The sequence below is a fragment of the Odontesthes bonariensis genome, chromosome 7, assembly GCF_027942865.1.
Source record: "Odontesthes bonariensis isolate fOdoBon6 chromosome 7, fOdoBon6.hap1, whole genome shotgun sequence".
NCBI lineage: Eukaryota > Metazoa > Chordata > Actinopteri > Atheriniformes > Atherinopsidae > Odontesthes > Odontesthes bonariensis.
Window position 1 is genome coordinate 35,887,477 of NC_134512.1, and position 21,265 is coordinate 35,908,741.

The following is a 21,265-nucleotide window of genomic DNA, read 5'->3' on the forward strand; positions in this document are numbered from 1 at the left end:
GCCTTTAAGTGATATTTTAGACTGGAACTACTACGCTGAGAAGACAATTCAACTTGGCAGTGTTTACAGATGACTTTGGTTCTGTCGACTCCGCCGTCTGGAAGAACTTTAAAACCCTTCTCCATGTTTGGTGGATCCGCCGATTACTTTCTTTTCCGGTTCCGCAGCAGACAGCAACAGACTTTTACAAAATAAAAGCCTGTGAGCAACAGACTTTTACAATAATAAAATAAATAATGAAACAGGGGTGGTCCGTGGCGTAGTGGGTTGAGCAGGCGCCCCATGTACAGAGGATATAGTCCTCGCTGCAGCTGGCCCCGGTTCGAGTCCTGCATCAGACGGCCCTGTGCTGCGTGTCGTTCCCCCTCTCTCTACCCCCGACTTCCTGTCTCTCTGAACTTACCTATCCATTAAAGGCACAAAAGATAAAAACTTTTCTTTTTTTTAAAAAAAAAACCTGCGTTAATACGCGATAAAATATTTATCAGCGTTAAATGATAACGAGTTAACTCCCCCAGCCCTATACAATACCTTTATGTACTCCACAATAGTATCCTGCTGTAGATGACACATACATTTAAAGAAATGTTTGTGTATCTATTCATTGTGTGTGTGTGTGTTTGCACATAAAGGCTGGAGATCGTGAACGTGGGCAGTGTAAAAGTGGAATACTCCTGGCAAGTCTTCATGGATTCACACAGCAACACTGTGAGCCGTGATGGAGGTACGACAGAGAAACGAGTGTGCTCAACTCGTCACTGGTAGATTAAATCTTAAGTCGCACCTTTAAGTTTTTAAGTCTTGCTTGCTGCAGAAAGTACAACGGTAAGGTTATACGAAGGACAGCATAGAAAAAAATATCTAGTCCTTACAAGGTAATAAAGTTTGGTAAATACAACCTATGATGAGCAATAAAAAACTGACATATTTAATGGGGGCATAATTTATTTAACACTTCCCCCCTGATCCAGCAGCTTCAGCAGCAGTAACTTGAAGTAATGGTTTTCTGTGTGACGTTATCAGTCTCTCACACGTGGTTGTGGAGGCATTTTTGCCCACTCTTCTTTACAGCGTTGCCTCAGAGGTTTTCTCCTTCCAAACAAGCCATACTTGTTCAGTCTGTTTCTAATCGTGCTGTCATGAACTTTAACCTTTAACATGCTAAATGAGGCCCGTAGAGTCTGAGATGTAGCTCTTGGGTTTTTCAAAGTTTCTCTGAGCATTGCACGGTCTGACCTTGCTGGGACATTTTAATGCTTAAAAAATAGCCTTAATAGTGTGTGAAATGTGAGAAAGTCTCGTTGATTGCAGATAGGACCATCACCTCTCGATCTGACAGCCGGGCAGCAGGATCGCTGCCTGGAACTCGTCCTTCCAGCGCTCTGGACAGTGTGATGTCTCTCCTGATGGGGAACCCTGAGCTGCCTCCTTTCACCGTGGAACCCAGCATAGGAGCCATAGCTCCTGGTGCCACGCAGAACTTCAGCATCCGATTTTCACCAGTGGAAGTGTCTCAGTTTCAGGGCAGGCTGATCTGCAGGTAAATGTATAAACGGACAGCATTTTTTTTTGTTCACTCTTACATCAAACACTTTCACCCGGTTCGAGTCCCGGCTGGGGGCCTTCTGTGGGAAGTTAGCATGTGTGAGTACTCCAGCTTCCTCCCACCATCCCATAACATGCCCGTTAGGTTATTATTCTAAACTGTCTCTGTGTGCATAGTCGTGTGTCTCATCTGCTCTGTGATGGACTGGCGACCCGCCCAGGGTGTACCCTGAATGCATTGTGTTTGGGGACACTGTGACGGCTGGCTTTGGCACCTCGTCTTCAAAGCTTAGTTCAACCGTCAGAAATCTGGGAGTGACCTTTGACCTTTGATCTGAGGTCGGACAAACAAATGTACAATGTCGTCGGGACTAGTTTTTACCAGCTGCGTCTCCTGGCCAAAGTTAAAATGTTTTTAAGTCTTCATGACCTTGAGAAAGCCATCCATGCCCTAATAAGTTCAAGGTCAGACTGTTTTAATGCTCTTTATGTGGGCGTCTCCCAGTCTTCTCTCAGCCGCCTTCAGCTGGTGCAGAACGCTGCTGCCCGTCTTTAACCAACACCAACAGACGTGTGCACATCACTCCTGTTCTTAACTCCCTCCATTGGCTTCCTGTCCTTTATAGAACTGATTTTAAACTTTTAATGTTGGTTTTTAAAGCTCTTAACGGCCTCTCCCCGTCGTATTTATCTGAGCTTTTAACAGTCCTGGTAGAGCTCTGAGGTCAACAGATCAGTTTCTGCTGGAAGTGCCCAGGTCAGAATACAAACCCTGGGGTGAGCGAGCCTTTTCCCAAAGCTGCCCCCAGGCTCTGGAATAAGCCCCCCGTCCAGCTAAGTCTTATTTCTGACCTGGGCCTCTTCACATCTAGGCTAAAAACCTACTTATTTAGGATTGCTTTTAATACCCAGTAGTATGATGACACTTTTATCTTATTTTATCTTATTAGATTTTGTTGTATTTTATTGTTTCACTGTTCTTTTATTGTTTTTATTTGTTTTTACTTATTCTTCTCTTTATTTATTACCTGCTGTAAAGCACTTTGGTACACCGTAAGGATTGTCTGTAAAGGGCTGTAGAAATAAAGTACATTTACATTTACCCCACCCCTCGCCCAATGGCAGCTGGGATAGGCTCCAGCTTCCAAGCGAGATATAGAAATAAAAAAAAAAATGGATGACTCATTTGTCCCAGAACAGGTCTGAGACCTGAAATTAACCAAAGTGGATACTAATTCCTCATGTGTACACATGTCTTCCAGCATACCCAACTTGCAAGAAGGGGCTCAGGCTCCATGTATCCCGGTGTGTGGCCGCAGCCTGCTGCCCTACTGCCACTTTGATTTGAAGGACTCAGATTACATCAGTAGCAATCGGCGCAAGTTCAGGGGCGCTGTGGACCCTAACTCTAGAGTCTTGGAGTTTGAAGCTATTGGCTTCTCTACACCATCAAAGAGGTAATGAAGGGACAGACAGGAGATTGTTTATAGATTGGTCTAAGGCTTAATGATTTGTGCTGTTTGTTTATTCCGCAGATGTTTCAGTCTGTTGAACCCAACCAGTAAGGTCTACTCCTTCAAATGGAGGTGTGAAGACGAAAGTGCCGGTCCTTTCTGCTGCCTCAGCCGATGTGGTACAGTCCAACCGGGGAAGAAAGTGAAGGTAAGAATGGAAAGGAAACACAGAGCGCCACTGCCCCTGCACAGTAGTCAGTCTCACTGTCTCTCCCTCCCACTCAGTTCTCCTCTTGAGTTGTTATCTGTATGTAATTATCTGCTCTGCTTGTGTCTGCAGATGTGTTTTGAATATGTTGCTGAACAGCAGGACGCTGTGGAGTCAATCTGGAGCTTTGTTATTGAGACTTTATCGTTGTCTGTTCCCTTCCTGTTTGTGGGCACTGCCAGAGAACCACTAGTTTACCTGGACAGACCTCACCTTGACTTAGGAGAACTGCTTGTTGGTATGTTCCACTGATGCACATACACAGGGCCAGATTCACTCACGGCTTGGACGTGGTAGAAATCCTGTTTTGGAAAAGAAAAAAGTGGGCATCTGACAGCTGGGAACACTGAGTTTTGCAGATGGCCTTGTTGCATATGGATTCATCCATTGTTATAGCTGCAAAGCAAATGTATTCAACATGTTTTGATATTGAAATCCATCTGTGTTGAATGAATTAAACACCACCCCACTCTCTATCACAGTGTGCTCTTGGCCCTGAAAAAGGAAAAGTAATGATCGGTTTAAATGTGGTTCAACTGAATATTTAAAGGGATAATTCGCCTCTTTTGACATGAAGCTGTACAACATCCCATACTAGCAATATCTAGTCCGGCTAGTTGGCTGGGGCTTAAAAAATAAAGCGTTTTGCTTCTCAAAACAATATGCGTTCAAAAGAGTAATACATTTGCATCACAAAATGGTTCTCCAGGAAAAAGTCAGACCTCACAATTGCTTGGCCCTATTTTCTCTCCCTTCGTATCACTGCCTGCTGTGTAGACCGTGCAGACCGAAGTGCAGACCGAGCAGCAAACACCGTAACAGGCGCGGCTGTCGGCAGGCGGCAGCAGGCAGTGATAAGAAGGGAGAGAAAATAGGGCCAAGAGATTGTGAGGTCTGACTTTTTCCTGGAGAACGATTTTGTGATGCAAATGTATTACTCTGTTGAACGCATATTGTTTTGAGAAGCAAAACGCTTTATTTTTTAAACCCCAGCCAGCTAGCCGGACTACCTTCATCAACACCAAAACGAGGCTGGAACTCTGCTCACAGGACGCAGCAGGGGGTAAGAAGATGTTCAGAAATGATGTTGCTGATATGGGATGTCATACAGCTTCATGTCAAAAGAGGTGAACTATCCCTTTAAGTCTTCTGACACATAAAAACAGTATTTATTTGCCTTTATGACAAAGACACAAATTGCAACTATTTAGAAGGAAATGGGAGATTATTTCACACCCAGTTCACCTTTGCATTAATCAATCAATTCTTCTTTACACTGATTAATCAGCAACCAGTGAAAGCAACCAGCCAGAGAACAGCAAAACATCGTCAGTAGCCCCTTCTTTACTGATTAGTTAAACATTAGTTACTATGTTTGTACACTTGTACATCGTCTGTGCTTGTTACCAACATTGTTTTATCATCACCTGTCCATTGATTAGACTTTTCATAGTCTGTTCATTTAAAGTGTCGCTTTGAGAAATGAATCATTCATAAGTTTACTCAGTAGTTCATCATAACTTCAGGATTATGAAGTTGTTATAAGCTTTTCAGTTTATTGTGTGGTGCATCCTACTGATAATCCAGTAGTTCTTTATTACCTTTACACTCATTAAAAAGATGGATGCCCAAAACAGTTTATTCAAGTTTAATTCATTTTTTTTTTATTTTTAATGTAGTATTCAGCCTCACTACTTTAATCATGTAATATATAGCTGTAATGTTACACTTCTGCACTCAGGAAGAGATAAGCAGAGAAAGCCTAAACGTTCCAGCCCTCAGTTATCATCCCGCAACTTTCAGTTTTTTTTGTGAGAAGGTCAGGTTTGGATTTTAGGATCATGAAGGAACAGAATGTCACTCTGACTACATGTACAAACATGTGTGTGCTGATGTGCACAGGTCATAAAGGGGAGCAGACAGTTGATGTGGTGAATGGAGAGGTGGAGCCCATCAGCTTCTCTGTCCTGGAGGCATCTCTTCTCTCTGAAGACCAGCAATCAAGCCTCATTTTACACCCCATGACTGGCACAGTGGCACCCAAAGACAGGTTAAGGACACACACGAAACACAGCTAAATGTTAATGCTTCTTGTAATAGGAATGTTCAGAAATATTCTAGAGAGTCACAGAAAACAGCTTCTTTCATTTGCCTTGAACTCTTTGTTGCAGGCTGCCGCTGTCTGTGTCCTTCACACCTTCCCAGGAGGCACATGTGAGTTTCAGACCCAGTCTGAAGGTGAAGAGGAAGTCGGAGCCACTCACACTGACCGTGAAGGCTGATTGCTTTGCCATGAGCACTTTAGTTCAAGTCGAGAAGCCAGACGGGGGCCTCAGAGATATTGCCCCCAACCAACAAGATACTCTGGACTTTGGAAAGGTTAGCATGCTTTCACACCAGAGACGCAAATACTCAAAAGGGGAAAGTGGATATTTTGCTTTTAACCTGACTTCCACCCTCCTGTGTTTGTCTGTATGTACACTGCTTATAGGTGGGGATTTCAGAGAAATCCACCTTTAATTTGTTGGTGTCCAATGTTGCAAGATTCATCCTTGAAGTGAACTTTGAATTAACGGGTCCCAGAGAGCTTCTTCAGCACTTAGAGGCAAAACCACAAAATGCTACCATTGATGTTGGGAAGCAGCTGCAGTGGTCACTGTTCTTTAGTCCTCAGAGCGTTTGCAACCTCCACGATGTCAGCCTGAATGTCAAGGTATGATGCCATTGAGGGTTTTTAGAGAAGTCACAGCGCTTTAAAGAGACGGCAGGATTTCTGGTCCAAATTAGGAGGTAGTCATTGGATAGTGACAGAAACTGAGTACACATTTTAATTGGATTTGGCAACTTCCAAGTTACTCCACATAATTAAGGGGCTGTGATAACAGTTAACAGCAGCCTGAGTCAGTCAATGAATATAACTCTTATTTCATTCTGAAATTCTTTACCTTTCTCTTGTAGGTGAAGCTTGGACCAACTTTTACCTTTGCCATTAAGGGTGGGGCTGTAGCACCTAGCCTCGAGTTCTCCTTCACCAAGTTTAACTTTGGCAAGTGCTTCCTGTACTGTCCTGGCATGGAGCCACGGACCCAGACGCTTGTGATCAGCAACAAAGCCAACAGAGACGTCAGGTATTCTGTTTTTTTCTAGTGTCAGTGGGAAATAAGGCATTAAAATGAAGAAAATCTTCAATGAAAAATGAATAAGCAATTTTATTGGGAAATGGAGAATTAAAGGGGTTTGAACTCGTAAAACCAACTCTCTGTTCTTTACTTTGCTCTCCTCAGTGTCCAGTGCCTGTTCAAAAACACAATTTTCCTTGAGATGGACTTCCAACCGGACATTGTTTCCCCTGGTGCTGCGATTGAGGTGCCGCTTACCTTTTATCCTCGTGAGGCATGTCGGTACCATGCAAAGCTCTCCTTCATCCTGAACGACTGCATCACAAAACAGGTGGACATACTGGGGCAAGGCATCGAGATGAAGGTGAGCAAGAAGAGAGTGTGTGTGTGTGAAAGCTTAATGACAATATTACAGGAGGTGATTATTTGTCATTTAGGCTCATATATGTCATATCTATTTCTCCAGTATTTGCAGCAAAACCTAAACAGGTGCAGTGGTTATATTTGAGAAGCCTACATCATTATAATTCTAATGTAGCTCTTCATAGGTGTCAAGTCTGTTAGTGTGCAGAGTGTGCAGAGCGTGCAGAGCGTGCAGAGCGTGAATGTTTACTAAGGTAAAAAATGCTATTTAGCGTAAATGTGATCACTGACTGAAAGACAAACACAGGAAAAAATAAGACTGCATATATTTACTGAACCATCTTGGCTCGCTAACTGCTGACAAACTAGTCACAGATTTAGACAGCTGGAAAGTACTGGAACTGGGGGGCTCTACAAAATAAGACAGGGAGTGAAGAAACCGAAGATCAAGAACTAACGAAGTTATACTAAATACTAAACATAACATGACATCACAGGAAGTGAGAAAGTGAAACACAAAGATCATGGCACAGACAGCATAAAGATGGACCACGCAGCATCTCTTCCTCTTGTTACAGCTCCATTATCTGGAGATCTGAAACTCTACCGTCCGATATCTGCCCTAAAATTAAAATGATAAAAGTTTAAAGTTATGATTATTTGATTCCTTTGTAAAATTATACAAAGTGGTAATTGTGATATTAAGTAATATTAATATATCTATCACCAGAACATGTATTAAATTAGTTTCAGTGTAATTGGACAACCTTTAATCAATCAGCACTGATTGTTATTAGCATTGTTTAACCTGTCTTAATTATCTAAAATACAGTTTATACACAGAATTCTGCTCTATCATTTGTATTGTGAGAACATATAAGAATGGATTTTTCTATAGTTTGATGTCCGAAATAGCTTCATGTCCTGTGAGCTGTGATAATTATTATTGTTCAGAATGTTTTTATGAACATTAAATATTCATACTTCTCATTTTTTCATTTCCTACTTTATCCACCCAATTCCTCTGCTCTTGATATTTTTTTGGTTTACATTTTGCCTTCAGTCTAATTAACCCAGAGAGTCTGTGGATGTTTCTAACCAGGAGGTCATGTGGCATAAAAAGACCTTTATTACTATCTATTCCACATTTAAATATGCAGTCTATTCAAATCTGATATGTTTTATGTGATCATCTGATCTTTTGTAAATGTAATTTAAATCCTTGTTTGTATAAATAGTTAAATTTTGAACATCATTTTGTCGTAGTTGGAGGTGGAAGATCCACGCCAGAAGAAGTTGAAACTGGGATCTCTGACTTTGGGTCAGAAGGTTACAAAGCAGGTGGTTCTGATAAATCGCAGCAGTTTAGACCTTTCTTTCACCCTGACGCTCGGCACAGATACACCTCTGGGTAAAAAGGTAGGCAGAGCACACAGAAATAACAAACAGGGCTCCTTCCAAGCAACACTTAATGTCGCCTTCTTTTCCAGCAGGATCTGTCTGTCAGCCCAGCAGGTGAGCTGAAACTGAAATCTGGGGGCGGTTTATGTCAGGTGGAGATCCATTTCTCACCTCTTCAGCACTATCCGTCCTTCACTGCTGAACTGCAGGCGGAGTTTACTGGCTTTTTACACCCCCTGCTGATCATCCAAGGCTGCTGCCTGGTACATTTCCAGTCACTGTTTCTGTTCTGTTCTGTAATATTCCCTGAAATCAACAACATATGCTCCATCTGTGCCATCATTTTTATGTTAAGTGGCAACTTAAAGAAAAGAAAACTACATTCATTTTAGGTCTCTAGAATTAAGAATCATTAAACACTAATTCATTTTAAAACCGTCAGGGTGTGGAGGTGCAGCTGGACTCGGACCACCTGTCATTTGGAGCTGTGGTCCAGCGCTGCCAGAGCAGCAGGAGGATTGTTATGACGAACACTGGTGATATTGGTGCCAGGTAAGGCGTCTGTGAGATTAAACCCCTTGCAGACTTTTGTGGAAACTGTCGGGACAAAGAATCTTACAGCAGGTGTAAAATTCACAGAATCCTGAAATGAAATCCTTCTCTTTGCTTTCATTTATCTGTCCACCTTGTTGCCAGGTTCCACTGGAAAACTGAGAATTTCCCTGCAGAGGTGTCCATCACACCGGGGAAAGGATATATCTGTCCGGGGATGGAGGTTCCCTTTGAAGTGACTTTTGCCCCCATCGAGCTCAGTAATGACACCAGATATGAGAGCCTGTCTTGCTTTGTGGAGGGCTCCTCCTCAGCCGTTACGCTCACTGTCACAGGCTCCTGCATAGCAGCCACCACAAGACAAGAGGTTCGACTGAAGCCTCTTTGTGTACATTTACAATTATCAGGAAAAAGTAGAAATAACACTGTAGTATGTAATGCATTGTTTTCTAGTTCCACTGATTGGATTTTTTAAGAGAAATAGGAAAAAACGATCAATCCCGTTCTGTGCAAAGACTAAATTCCTCCACAACAAGACTGATAATGTCAAACAGAAAAGGAATACTTCGAGTTATTGCTGCTGAAGGTGGTTTTACAAGCTGTTTAATGATGGGCTGGACTTTATTTTGGCTTAGTTTATGTTAAAGGAATGATGACATAGTTGTATTTACAGAGTTTCAAGACCTGGTAAGAACCACCAGGTCCGAGCATTCCTCTAACATCCTCGGTATCAATATAGGCAAAATATAGAAATAATAGAAATGAAGCCATACCAGCTGAGATGTCAACCAGATTAACTAGGTCTACGTCAGATGCTGGGGCCCAGGACATGCTGTAAGAAGTGGGCTAGAGGGACAAGACATGCATAGGCTAGAGCAGAGAATATCACATTGTTGGAATGCTGCTGTTGAGCTGACCATCAATGTGGGAGACAAGGAAGGATCTCAAGTGTGAATAGAACTGCACCCGGCCCAGACACGTTACGCACCTATTGGCCAATGAAACTAACAGCACTCCATGAATGCCTGCAGAACAAATGTCCAAGCTGTTGGTGGACGGGACCCACTCAGACTGGTTAACCCAAGGTCTGACAGTCCCCCTAGTAGGGGGCAGATGCATCCAACTGCTGCCCAAAAACCTGCCTCTCTACAGCACGGATGCCCCTGTCAGGCATCATAGTGGACAGGATGAGCAGGCATGGTGCTTAATACATAAGTGGGACCCAGAGGGTAATTGGGAGTGACACCAAATAGATCTCACCTGAAACTGTAAGATCAGACATACAAATCTGTGGAAAGTCTGCAGTTCTACGATGTGTTCCACACCCATGGATTTGGGAATGCTTCAAACTCTGCAACACCAACTGGACACTAAGAGCCTTCTTCAAGAACTCAATGAGACTGTGGAAGACAACCTTCGAAACCAATTCAAGGCCAATTGCAAAAGCTACCACCCACTGCTGTTCTGTGTAGAAATGAACCCCCTCCGCCGCACCCCAAAGCTACAAAGTAGAACAATCATCAGCCGCCTCCCCTACATGGACGACATGGAGCTGTATACCAGGACTGAGCGAGACATCGTTCCACTGATCCACCAGACTATGCAGCAAGGACATCAGGATGTCATTTGGACTAGATGAATGCAGCCGAGTCATATCAATAGCTTTTTTAACATATTTGGTGCAAAAAAATCCTGCATCGCTGTGTCCCTTACACACACAAGCCGGCGTTGCAGGATCAGGTAAATGATGACAGCACCGTTGGCAAGAGTGGCAAGTTCTGTTAAACCAGGTGGAGTAGCAGGTAGATGTCTGTAAGGACATACGAGGTGGTCCCATTTATATCAGCAGTGGATCGACTTTGACCCCCAGTTCTGACTCTGTTCTTCACACATAACATGATGCTAAATGAAGGCACATCAGTCCCGGCATGAAAAAGCAGATGTGAAAGCGGCTAAAGATAGGCAAGATTATCACAGCTGAAGGGGCTGAACTACCAGCAGATGTTCAGGATAGCCTCAATGTATCTGAGGTTCCACAGGCAAATTATGCCTGAGGAACTATGAGGAGGAGGCTTAAGGGTAGTCAGCTGTAGCTGGACCTACGATGAGTAAGGCACATCCAGCTAGGACACTGTGCAGAACCCCCAGCCTCCCTATAGACAGTGAAGGACAGTCTCCACAGTGAGGTGTGAACTGATTGTTTAAGTGAGAAAATCAATTAAGTGTTGCATTGCTGTTGTACATCTTTTAAATAGCTAATTACATGCTCTAATTTTGAATATCATAGCAATGTATTTATCACACGTAAAGGAGTAATATAAATAAGAGCTTTTTGCAATTGAAAAAGTAACAAATGAGCAGTTTAAATATTGATTGTGAGGCCTTTTCCATGGTCGTAAAGCCTAAAAGTTGCCTTTTCAGTTCTGTTGCTTCTCAGTATAGGAATTGTTAAAGGCGAGCACCAGATAATGTGAGACATTGATTTGGCTCATTTGGAACACTCAGCATGTTTTGGCAGATTTAAAGATTTATTCAAACTTCCAGTGAGTTTCAATTAGCTGAGTACCCCTGAAGTCTGGTAGCCTGGGAATCAGACGAATGTGTGAGCTCATGTTTCATTTCCACTGCAGAAATTGCATTTGTGCATCTGTCTGCAGAAGGAAGAGGTTGAATAAAGGCTTTAGGGACATTGTGATGCTGTGCTGTAGTTACAATAAGTTCCACATGTAATCTCGGGGTTTTAATATAAAAATACAGATAGGTTTGTCAGTCTGTATCTAATATAAAACCCTACAGCTACCAGACAATGGAACTTGATTTTTTTTATGTTTTTTATCACGTTATCGCATAATTCTGACCTCCTCCTGCTTTCTTCCTCTCTCCAGGTGGTGAATTTTGTTTGCCCGGTGCGCAGCTCTCACACCCAGACGCTGTCCGTACTCAACCCCACAAATCAGCGTTGCAGCATCAGACCTCTCATTGAGGGCGAGCAGTGGAGAGCTGCACTGTTTGTGACCTTTGAACCTCACCAAAACAAGACTGTTGACATCACGTACCGACCACTTACCATGACCGCTGATGGAAAGAAACATCTGGTAGAGGAAAAAATTACACTTGAATAATAATCTTTAATTTAAACTACTGTTCAAAAGTCTTGATCCCTCCCTCCTTTCTTTATATTTTGCCTCCAAGAAGGCAGAACTTTTCAAATTCATCAAGAGATAATGCCAAAGATAACACAGTGTGACAGACAGAAAACAGGATTTCTGCAGCAACAAGGTGATTCCCAAAGAGCTGTCAGCTGAAAACTTGGCATATCTCAGCATGGTGTGCAGTGTGTCCTTAAAACATTTGAGGAAACTGGACAAGTGGAGGACAGAAGAAGAAGTGTCAGGCCTAAAGAACTATCTACAGCAGATGAACAGGATCTGAAAGTGATGTCCTTAAGAAAGAGGAAAACATCCAGCAAAGACCTGACACAGGAGCTGAGAGATGCATCTGGACCTTCAGCTGATCCATCTGCTGTTGGCCCAAGCCTCATCAGAAATGGGCTCCATGGAAGGGTGGCTGTCAGGAAGCCGTTCTTAAGGAAGGGAAACAGGGAGAAAAGGCTGAGCTGTGCCAAAGGACACAAGAAGTGGGCTGAAAATCAGTGGCAGCAGGTCTGATGGAGGGATGAATCCTCCCCAGAGCCCGGAGCTCAACATTACTGAAGCAGTGTGGGATCATGTTGGCAGAGAACACAACAAAAGGCAGCCCACATCCAAAGAAGAGCTTTGGGATGTCCTTCAAGAAGCCTGGAGAACTATTCCTGAAGACTCCTTAAAGAAAGGACAGAAAGCTCGTCTGAGAGGCTTCAGGCTGTGTTGGAGGAGAAAGCAGCTCAGAGCAGATATTCACTTTAAAGCTGCTCAGAACTTCTGTATTCATATTTATGTTTGGACATATTTCATTAAATCACTGCATCTATTTCATGATTTCAATTTCATTCAATTCAGTTAAATAATACCATACTTTATTGATCCCCAAGCAGAAATTATATTGCCACAGTTATTATTCATGATATTCTACTGTTATAGAGCTGCTTAGAACTGGACAAACTCCTGTTTTCCTGGAAGTCTACAAAGAAATGAGGGGCAACGCAAGGCTTTTGCACAGTACTGAAATATATGTATGAAATGCTGTGAGGTTTTCTGTGAAGATATCAGAAAACAAATATTTCCCCACTAACAAACTAGATCCATTTTCCATTCTTCTTTCTCAGGGATCAGTCTTTTTCTCCTTCCCTGAAGGGAGGGGCCTGCTGTTCTCCCTGCAGGGAGCTGCTGATCCTCCCAAAGCAGAGGACAACATAGTGCACGAGCTGCCTGCCAAAACTCACCATTCAGAGCTGCTCTCTGTAAACAACTGGCTCTCCAAGCAGCAACGGTAAAACACACACAAAACTCAAGTCGTCAGTTGGTCGAACCTGTGTGTGAACTCTTTATACTTTTTAAACCTTCTATGGTTTTTTTGGGTAATTCGATTTAATGGAAACCAGTTGTTAACAAAACATGAATATTTGATGACTGTACATTTTTAACCGTCTTAGATATCTATTACAAATGAATTCTCTCTTAAATGGTCTTTTGAGTTGTCTTTTGCAAACATAATCTGATTTACATCAAGCAGTTGCAGCACAGCATAAACATCCATTGGATCGTGGTTCTAGGAGGAAACCATATCATAGCATATTAATTTACAAAACACACAAAACTCTTTAGAACACCTTTTAAGACTGTTATAAAGCTCTGACATGACGGATAACACTGTTTATAACACTTTTTAAGACCGTTATAAAGCTCTGACATGACAGATAACACTGTTTATAATACCTTTTAACACTGTTATAAAGCTCTGACATGACAGATAACACTGTTTATAACACTTTTTAACACTGTTATAAAGCTCTGACAGGACAGATAACACTGTTTATAACACTTTTTAACACCGTTATAAAGCTCTGACATGACACATAACACTGTTTATAACACTTTTTAACACTGTTATAAAGCTCTGACATGACGGATAACACTGTTTATAACACTTTTTAACACTGTTATAAAGCTCTGACATGACAGATAACACTGTTTATAACACTTTTTAACACTGTTATAAAGCTCTGACAGGACAGATAACACTGTTTATAACACTTTTTAACACTGTTATAAAGCTCTGACATGACGGATAACACTGTTTATAACACCTTTTAAGACCGTTATAAAGCTCTGACATGACAGATAACACTGTTTATAATACCTTTTAACACTGTTATAAAGCTCTGACATGACAGATAACACTGTTTATAATACCTTTTAACACTGTTATAAAGCTCTGACCTGACATAACACTGTTTATAACACTTTTTAACACTGTTATAAAGCTCTGACAGGACAGATAACACTGTTTATAACACTTTTTAACACTGTTATAAAGCTCTGACATGACGGATAACACTGTTTATAACACTGTTATAAAGCTCTGACATGACAGATAACACTGTTTATAACACTTTTTAACACTGTTATAAAGCTCTGACAGGACAGATAACACTGTTTATAACACTTTTTAACACTGTTATAAAGCTCTGACAGGACAGATAACACTGTTTATAACACTTTTTAACACTGTTATAAAGCTCTGACATGACGGATAACACTGTTTATAACACCTTTTAACACTGTTATAAAGCACTGACAGGACAGATAACACTGTTTATAACACTTTTTAACACTGTTATAAAGCTCTGACATGACAGATAACACTGTTTATAACACTTTTTAACACTGTTATAAAGCTCTGACAGGACAGATAACACTGTTTATAACACTTTTTAACACTGTTATAAAGCTCTGACATGACGGATAACACTGTTTATAACACCTTTTAAGACCGTTATAAAGCTCTGACATGACAGATAACACTGTTTATAATACCTTTTAACACTGTTATAAAGCTCTGACATGACAGATAACACTGTTTATAATACCTTTTAACACTGTTATAAAGCTCTGACCTGACATAACACTGTTTATAACACTTTTTAACACTGTTATAAAGCTCTGACAGGACAGATAACACTGTTTATAACACTTTTTAACACTGTTATAAAGCTCTGACATGACGGATAACACTGTTTATAACACTGTTATAAAGCTCTGACATGACAGATAACACTGTTTATAACACTTTTTAACACTGTTATAAAGCTCTGACAGGACAGATAACACTGTTTATAACACTTTTTAACACTGTTATAAAGCTCTGACAGGACAGATAACACTGTTTATAACACTTTTTAACACTGTTATAAAGCTCTGACATGACGGATAACACTGTTTATAACACCTTTTAACACTGTTATAAAGCACTGACAGGACAGATAACACTGTTTATAACACTTTTTAACACTGTTATAAAGCACTGACATGACAGATAACACTGTTTATAATACCTTTTAACACTGTTATAAAGCACTGACATGACAGATAACACTGTTTATAATACCTTTTAACACTGTTATAAAGCTCTGACATGACAGATAACACTGTTTATAACACTTTTTAACACTGTTATAAAGCTCTGACAGGACAGATAACACTGTTTATAACACCTTTTAACACTGTTATAAAGCACTGACAGGACAGATAACGCTGTTTATAACACTTTTTAACACTGTTATAAAGCTCTGACATGACAGATAACACTGTTTATAACACTTTTTAACACTGTTATAAAGCTCTGACATGACGGATAACACTGTTTATAACACTTTTTAACACTGTTATAAAGCTCTGACATGACGGATAACACTGTTTATAACACTTTTTAAGACCGTTATAAAGCTCTGACATGACGGATAACACTGTTTATAACACTTTTTAAGACCGTTATAAAGCTCTGACATGACGGATAACACTGTTTATAACACTTTTTAAGACCGTTATAAAGCACTGACAGGACAGATAACACTGTTTATAACACTTTTTAACACTGTTATAAAGCTCTGACATGACAGATAACACTGTTTATAACACTTTTTAACACTGTTATAAAGCTCTGACATGACAGATAACACTGTTTATAACACTTTTTAACACTGTTATAAAGCTCTGACATGACAGATAACACTGTTTATAACACTTTTTAAGACCGTTATAAAGCTCTGACATGACGGATAACACTGTTTATAACACTTTTTAAGACTGTTATAAAGCTCTGACATGACAGATAACACCGTTTATAACACTGTTATAAAGCTCTGACATGACAGATAACACTGTTTATAACACTTTTTAACACTGTTATAAAGCTCTGACATGACGGATAACACTGTTTATAACACTTTTTAACACTGTTATAAAGCTCTGACATGACGGATAACACTGTTTATAACACTTTTTAAGACCGTTATAAAGCTCTGACATGACGGATAACACTGTTTATAACACTTTTTAAGACCGTTATAAAGCACTGACAGGACAGATAACACTGTTTATAACACTTTTTAACACTGTTATAAAGCTCTGACATGACAGATAACACTGTTTATAACACTTTTTAAGACCGTGATAAAGCTCTGACATGACAGATAACACTGTTTATAACACTTTTTAACACTGTTATAAAGCTCTGACAGGACAGATAACACTGTTTATAACACTGTTATAAAGCTCTGACATGACAGATAACACTGTTTATAACACTTTTTAAGACCGTTATAAAGCTCTGACATGACGGATAACACTGTTTATAACACTTTTTAAGACTGTTATAAAGCTCTGACATGACAGATAACACCGTTTATAACACTGTTATAAAGCTCTGACATGACAGATAACACTGTTATAAAGCACTGACAGGACAGATAACACTGTTTATAACACTTTTTAACACTGTTATAAAGCACTGACATGACACATAACACTGTTTATAACACTTTTTAAGACTGTTATAAAGCTCTGACAGGACAGATAACACTGTTTATAACACTTTTTAAGACTGTTATAAAGCTCTGACATGACACATAACACTGTTTATAACACCTTTTAACACTGTTATAAAGCTCTGACATGACACATAACACTGTTTATAACACTTTTTAAGACTGTTATAAAGCACTGACAGGACGGATAACACTGTTTATAACACTTTTTAAGACTGTTATAAAGCACTGACATGACACATAACACTGTTTATAACACTTTTTAAGACTGTTATAAAGCTCTGACATGACACATAACACTGTTTATAACACCTTTTAACACTGTTATAAAGCTCTGACATGACACATAACACTGTTTATAACACTTTTTAAGACTGTTATAAAGCACTGACAGGACGGATAACACTGTTTATAACACCTTTTAACACTGTTATAAAGCTCTGACATGACAGATAACACTGTTTATAACACTTTATAACACTGTTATAAAGCTCTGACATGACAGATAACACTGTTTATAACACTTTTTAAGACTGTTATAAAGCTCTGACATGACACATAACACTGTTTATAACACCTTTTAACACTGTTATAAAGCTCTGACATGACACATAACACTGTTTATAACACTTTTTAACACTGTTATAAAGCACTGACAGGACAGATAACACTGTTTATAACACCTTTTAACACTGTTATAAAGCTCTGACAGGACAGATAACACTGTTTATAACACCTTTTAACACTGTTATAAAGCACTGACAGGACAGTTAACACTGTTTATAACACCTTTTAACACTGTTATAAAGCTCTGACATGACATAACACTGTTTATTATACCTTTTAACACTGTTATAAAGCACTGACAGGACAGATAACACTGTTTATAACACCTTTTAACACTGTTATAAAGCTCTGACATGACAGATAACATGAGAACAAAGAGATGACGTTCACACAGCTGCTGTACCTAAACGTTATGCAGTCCTTAACTTTTTCTTCAGCATTTCTTTTAATCAGGCTCCTGTCGCTGAAATTTCACTGGTATTATTTTCACCAGTGTTGTTCCTGGTTGTGAAGTCAGTAATGAGATGAGTGTGCGTGTGTCTCACATTCCCAAATGTACAGGAAGCTATGTCCAAGAAGTAAGAAGGAACTTGGCCATCAACGGTTTATGTTCTCATGCCTTCATTTTTAAGAAAAGCAACTTTTACAACAAATTGAAGAATATTTCAGGCTATGTTTGCTGGCTGTTCAAAATGTGTAATTAAGATACTTTAAAGATCAGTTCATCATTGCACCTGCACCAATCTTCGAGGGTCCACAGGGAGCTTAAAGGGAACATAAAGCCTACTATGCATCTGCATGGATCAAACTCCCCTTTAAAAAGGCTGAACTGAACACCAGGCAAAGATTCTTTCGTCTGTGTTGTCATAATTTATTTTAAAGTAACTGTTATATTTATCTTTATTTGGATGTGTTGTCAGTTTGGCTGGTTGCAGCTAGCTGTGCAACAGTTTATCCCCTCCGGTATTATGAAAACGTCCTTGATGAGTGGAAGGAAAACAACTGGATAGTTGTTTTGAGGAAAAGCTGCAAGGAGATTTGCTTTTATTCACAATTTGATAGGCTTAGAAAAGCCATTTGCAAACTAGCTTGTCAGTGCCACCGACTGCCAACAGTCCAGCTCACATTCTGTTGCTTTACAAGCAGTAACCAAGGTCACTGTCATGGTTATCAGCACGTCAGCACTTCAGCAAGACTGTTAGTTTGGGCTTCGAGATTACTTTGATCATTACTGAAGCTGAGCTGGCTGCAGTTGTCTTCATAGATTTGTGCAATGCTGGTAAATTACCTGCAGAACTGGCCACTCCCATTGGCTCTCTTTGTAGACTGCAACCTTTTGCTGGCATTCTTTCTTTGGTTAGTTAATGGCCTGTGTTAACCATGTGAGTGATGAGAATTCCCACATTCTTTATTTTCCATTACTTTCGTAAGAAGCGAAGGAGGAAATTTTCTCAATTTACTTGAGCAGATGTTCTATAGTCATGTGTTTTCTGTGTCCTCAGGTTCCATGTGCTGATGGAGACATTGAAACCTGAGAAACCAGATGCAACAATGTCCCTCAAGGGTCTCAAGTACATCGATGTCCCTGCTCTTGCCAAGAAGGACTTCAAGTTGTCGTTCACTGCATATAGAGATGGACAGTACAACACCAAGGTTTGATCATGAACTCATTTCTGTATGTGCATCTGGATGAGTCTGTAAAATGTCATAATCACCCTTTAATCCTGCTTCTCAGGTGACATTTTGTAATGAGGAAACAGGTGAGTACTTGTTCTACCTTGTGACCTTCAAAGTCACTTGTCCAGGGATCTTGTCTACTATCGAATTGGTGACAGCCGTTCGGCGGACGGTCTCAGCAACGATTCAAGTGGAGAACCCCTTAAGCACAGCTACCTGCCTCAGCGTTGAGTGTAAATGCCACGATATCAGTGCCCCTCCTCAGCACACAGTGTCTGGACTGTCCAAGGTAGATACGGAGGGCATCTTCACTTAGAAACAGAAACAACTCAGGCTCAAGTGTTCTCTCTTCTCTTTGTAGGGTGCTTTGAGCTTTGAGTACCATCCTCTGCAAGCAGGCGAGTCTACAGCAAGGCTGTCTCTGTTCAGTAATGATCTGGGCTACTTCCACCACGACCTGCTTCTCAAAGCTCTGCCCCCACCACCGGAGAAAACTGTCCACTTCAACGCTTCACTGGGCAGCAGCCACTCTATCCATGTTAAATTCATCAACTACTCCCGCTTCAAAACCGAGTACTCCTGTAAGGTGAGAGAATGGCAGGCCTCATGCTCCTGCTCCCTTTCTCTGCTTGTTCCTCTTTCACTAAGACAGAAATATTTTGGAATTAAAGACAATTCAACTAAATCTTAGGAATGTAATAAGATAATTAACATATTTCATTTAAATTTACTGTAGAAACTGTGTGTATTGTCATCAAAGAACAATGCAGTCCTCTATACTCAGTAGATTAAAGTGGCAGAAACACAAAAACAGTGCAATCATTTTGTTTTGTTTATCCTCCAGACCGATTGTTCAGAATTCATCGTGGACAAAAGTGTGGGTACTTCTCCGGGTTTCCAGTTAGGGTCAGAGGTCAGCGTGGAGGTTTGCTTTGAGCCTCATCAGTTGGGGGAAGTGAGAGGTCAGCTCAGGCTGTTGTCTGGAATTGGTGGGGAGTACATATTTCCATTACATGGGGTCTGCCTCCCCCCGAAAGCTCAGGGTCCGTTCAACATCAAGGCAGGTCGCAGCATCACCATCCCCTTCAAGAACGTGTTCCTGCAGACCACCGCCTTCTCTTTCCAGGTAAAGACCGAGGAGAATGTGCCAAACAGCAGTTCATATTCACGCTGAATGATTTTAAAATCCAGTCTTTAAATGTTTCTGTGATACGTCTTGTGTTATACATTGGTATCCATATCATTATAACCACTAACTGAAGAGGGAAAAAATTGATCAAATCGATTGGGCTGGGATAAACTAATCAGCAGGTGAACATTCAGTCTGTGAAGTTGGGATGGACACAGAAAAAACACTGACAAGTGTAAGGATTTTGGAAACTTTGTTGAAGTCAAGATTTTAATGGTTGGACATCTGGGTCGATGCTGTTCGACGTTCCCACGCTTCAGTGGTGAGGACCAACCAAAAGTGGTCCAAGGAAGGACAAACCAGTGAAGCAGCGACAGGGTCATGTGCCGCCAAGTCTCACTGACGCATGTAGACTGCAGGCCAGCTCTTGTTGTCCATCTACAAACTGTTCTGATTCCATTGCTGCCTTTATATCACATCTGTATATGATGGACCCTGAGATTTACAGTTGTTTTGCTGCTCTTAGGTTGACGACCCCTGCTTTACTGTCAAAGGAGTGGAAAGCATCGTCTCCAAAAAAGCCCAAAACATCTCAGTGTCCTTCGAATCTCCTCCAGGACGGTCATCGGGACCATGGTTTGGCAAACTGACCATATCCAGCCAGCGCTCAGAGGGGAACAGCAAGCCCTGCTCATGGGTCTATTACCTGAAGGGCCACCGGCCTGAGTCTTCTTAGAGACGCGTACACACACTGAGGAACGCATAAATCCAGAAGCATGAGCACACCGGCATCTGCTTCGCCTTTAACCTTTGTTGTATCATTTATTCTTATTGGAGGCTGAACTGGAATGTTAATGCTAACAAGTTTGTCATGTTAATTTATCTAATGTAGCTTCTGCAAGTTTGTTTGAAAATATTTTGTAAATGATTAAATTCTGCAGAAAAATAAAACTTTGATGTCATTTCACTCTGGTCTCCACATGGGGGCAATCATGTCAAATGATCCGGTTCACATTCTTGTGCTCCACTGATGGGACAACATGCGTAATTTGCTTGATTTTATTCCCTTTTGCTCATTCTGTCAACTTTCCAGCAGGATTTAATTTGTCCAAACCACCACTGTGTGCTGTTAGACACACGGCACATTGAAGGAAAAGTGGAAAGGGCAGAGCTGGGGGAGTCTCTCATTACCAAAGGTTAGATCTG

The 21,265-nt window shown here is 40.7% G+C and overlaps 1 protein-coding gene across 1 annotated transcript in view; it reads left to right on the forward strand.

Moving 5' to 3' along the window:
- The window catches only part of hydin (HYDIN axonemal central pair apparatus protein), a 95,187-nt gene extending 74,273 nt beyond the window's left edge, over positions 1-20,914 (forward strand). Inside the window, exons 74-94 of the mRNA XM_075471211.1 lie at positions 633-724; positions 1,312-1,540; positions 2,808-3,002; positions 3,081-3,207; positions 3,340-3,505; positions 5,170-5,317; positions 5,439-5,646; positions 5,759-5,980; positions 6,226-6,395; positions 6,552-6,750; positions 8,016-8,168; positions 8,240-8,413; positions 8,593-8,702; positions 8,847-9,069; positions 11,588-11,797; positions 12,967-13,130; positions 18,756-18,906; positions 18,989-19,219; positions 19,292-19,516; positions 19,775-20,056; positions 20,586-20,914. Coding sequence (XP_075327326.1) covers positions 633-724; positions 1,312-1,540; positions 2,808-3,002; positions 3,081-3,207; positions 3,340-3,505; positions 5,170-5,317; positions 5,439-5,646; positions 5,759-5,980; positions 6,226-6,395; positions 6,552-6,750; positions 8,016-8,168; positions 8,240-8,413; positions 8,593-8,702; positions 8,847-9,069; positions 11,588-11,797; positions 12,967-13,130; positions 18,756-18,906; positions 18,989-19,219; positions 19,292-19,516; positions 19,775-20,056; positions 20,586-20,795 — 3,889 coding nt within the window. The 3' untranslated portion in view covers positions 20,796-20,914. The remainder of the gene's footprint in view (positions 1-632; positions 725-1,311; positions 1,541-2,807; positions 3,003-3,080; positions 3,208-3,339; positions 3,506-5,169; positions 5,318-5,438; positions 5,647-5,758; positions 5,981-6,225; positions 6,396-6,551; positions 6,751-8,015; positions 8,169-8,239; positions 8,414-8,592; positions 8,703-8,846; positions 9,070-11,587; positions 11,798-12,966; positions 13,131-18,755; positions 18,907-18,988; positions 19,220-19,291; positions 19,517-19,774; positions 20,057-20,585) is intronic.
- Positions 20,915-21,265: the final 351 nt, after the last annotated feature.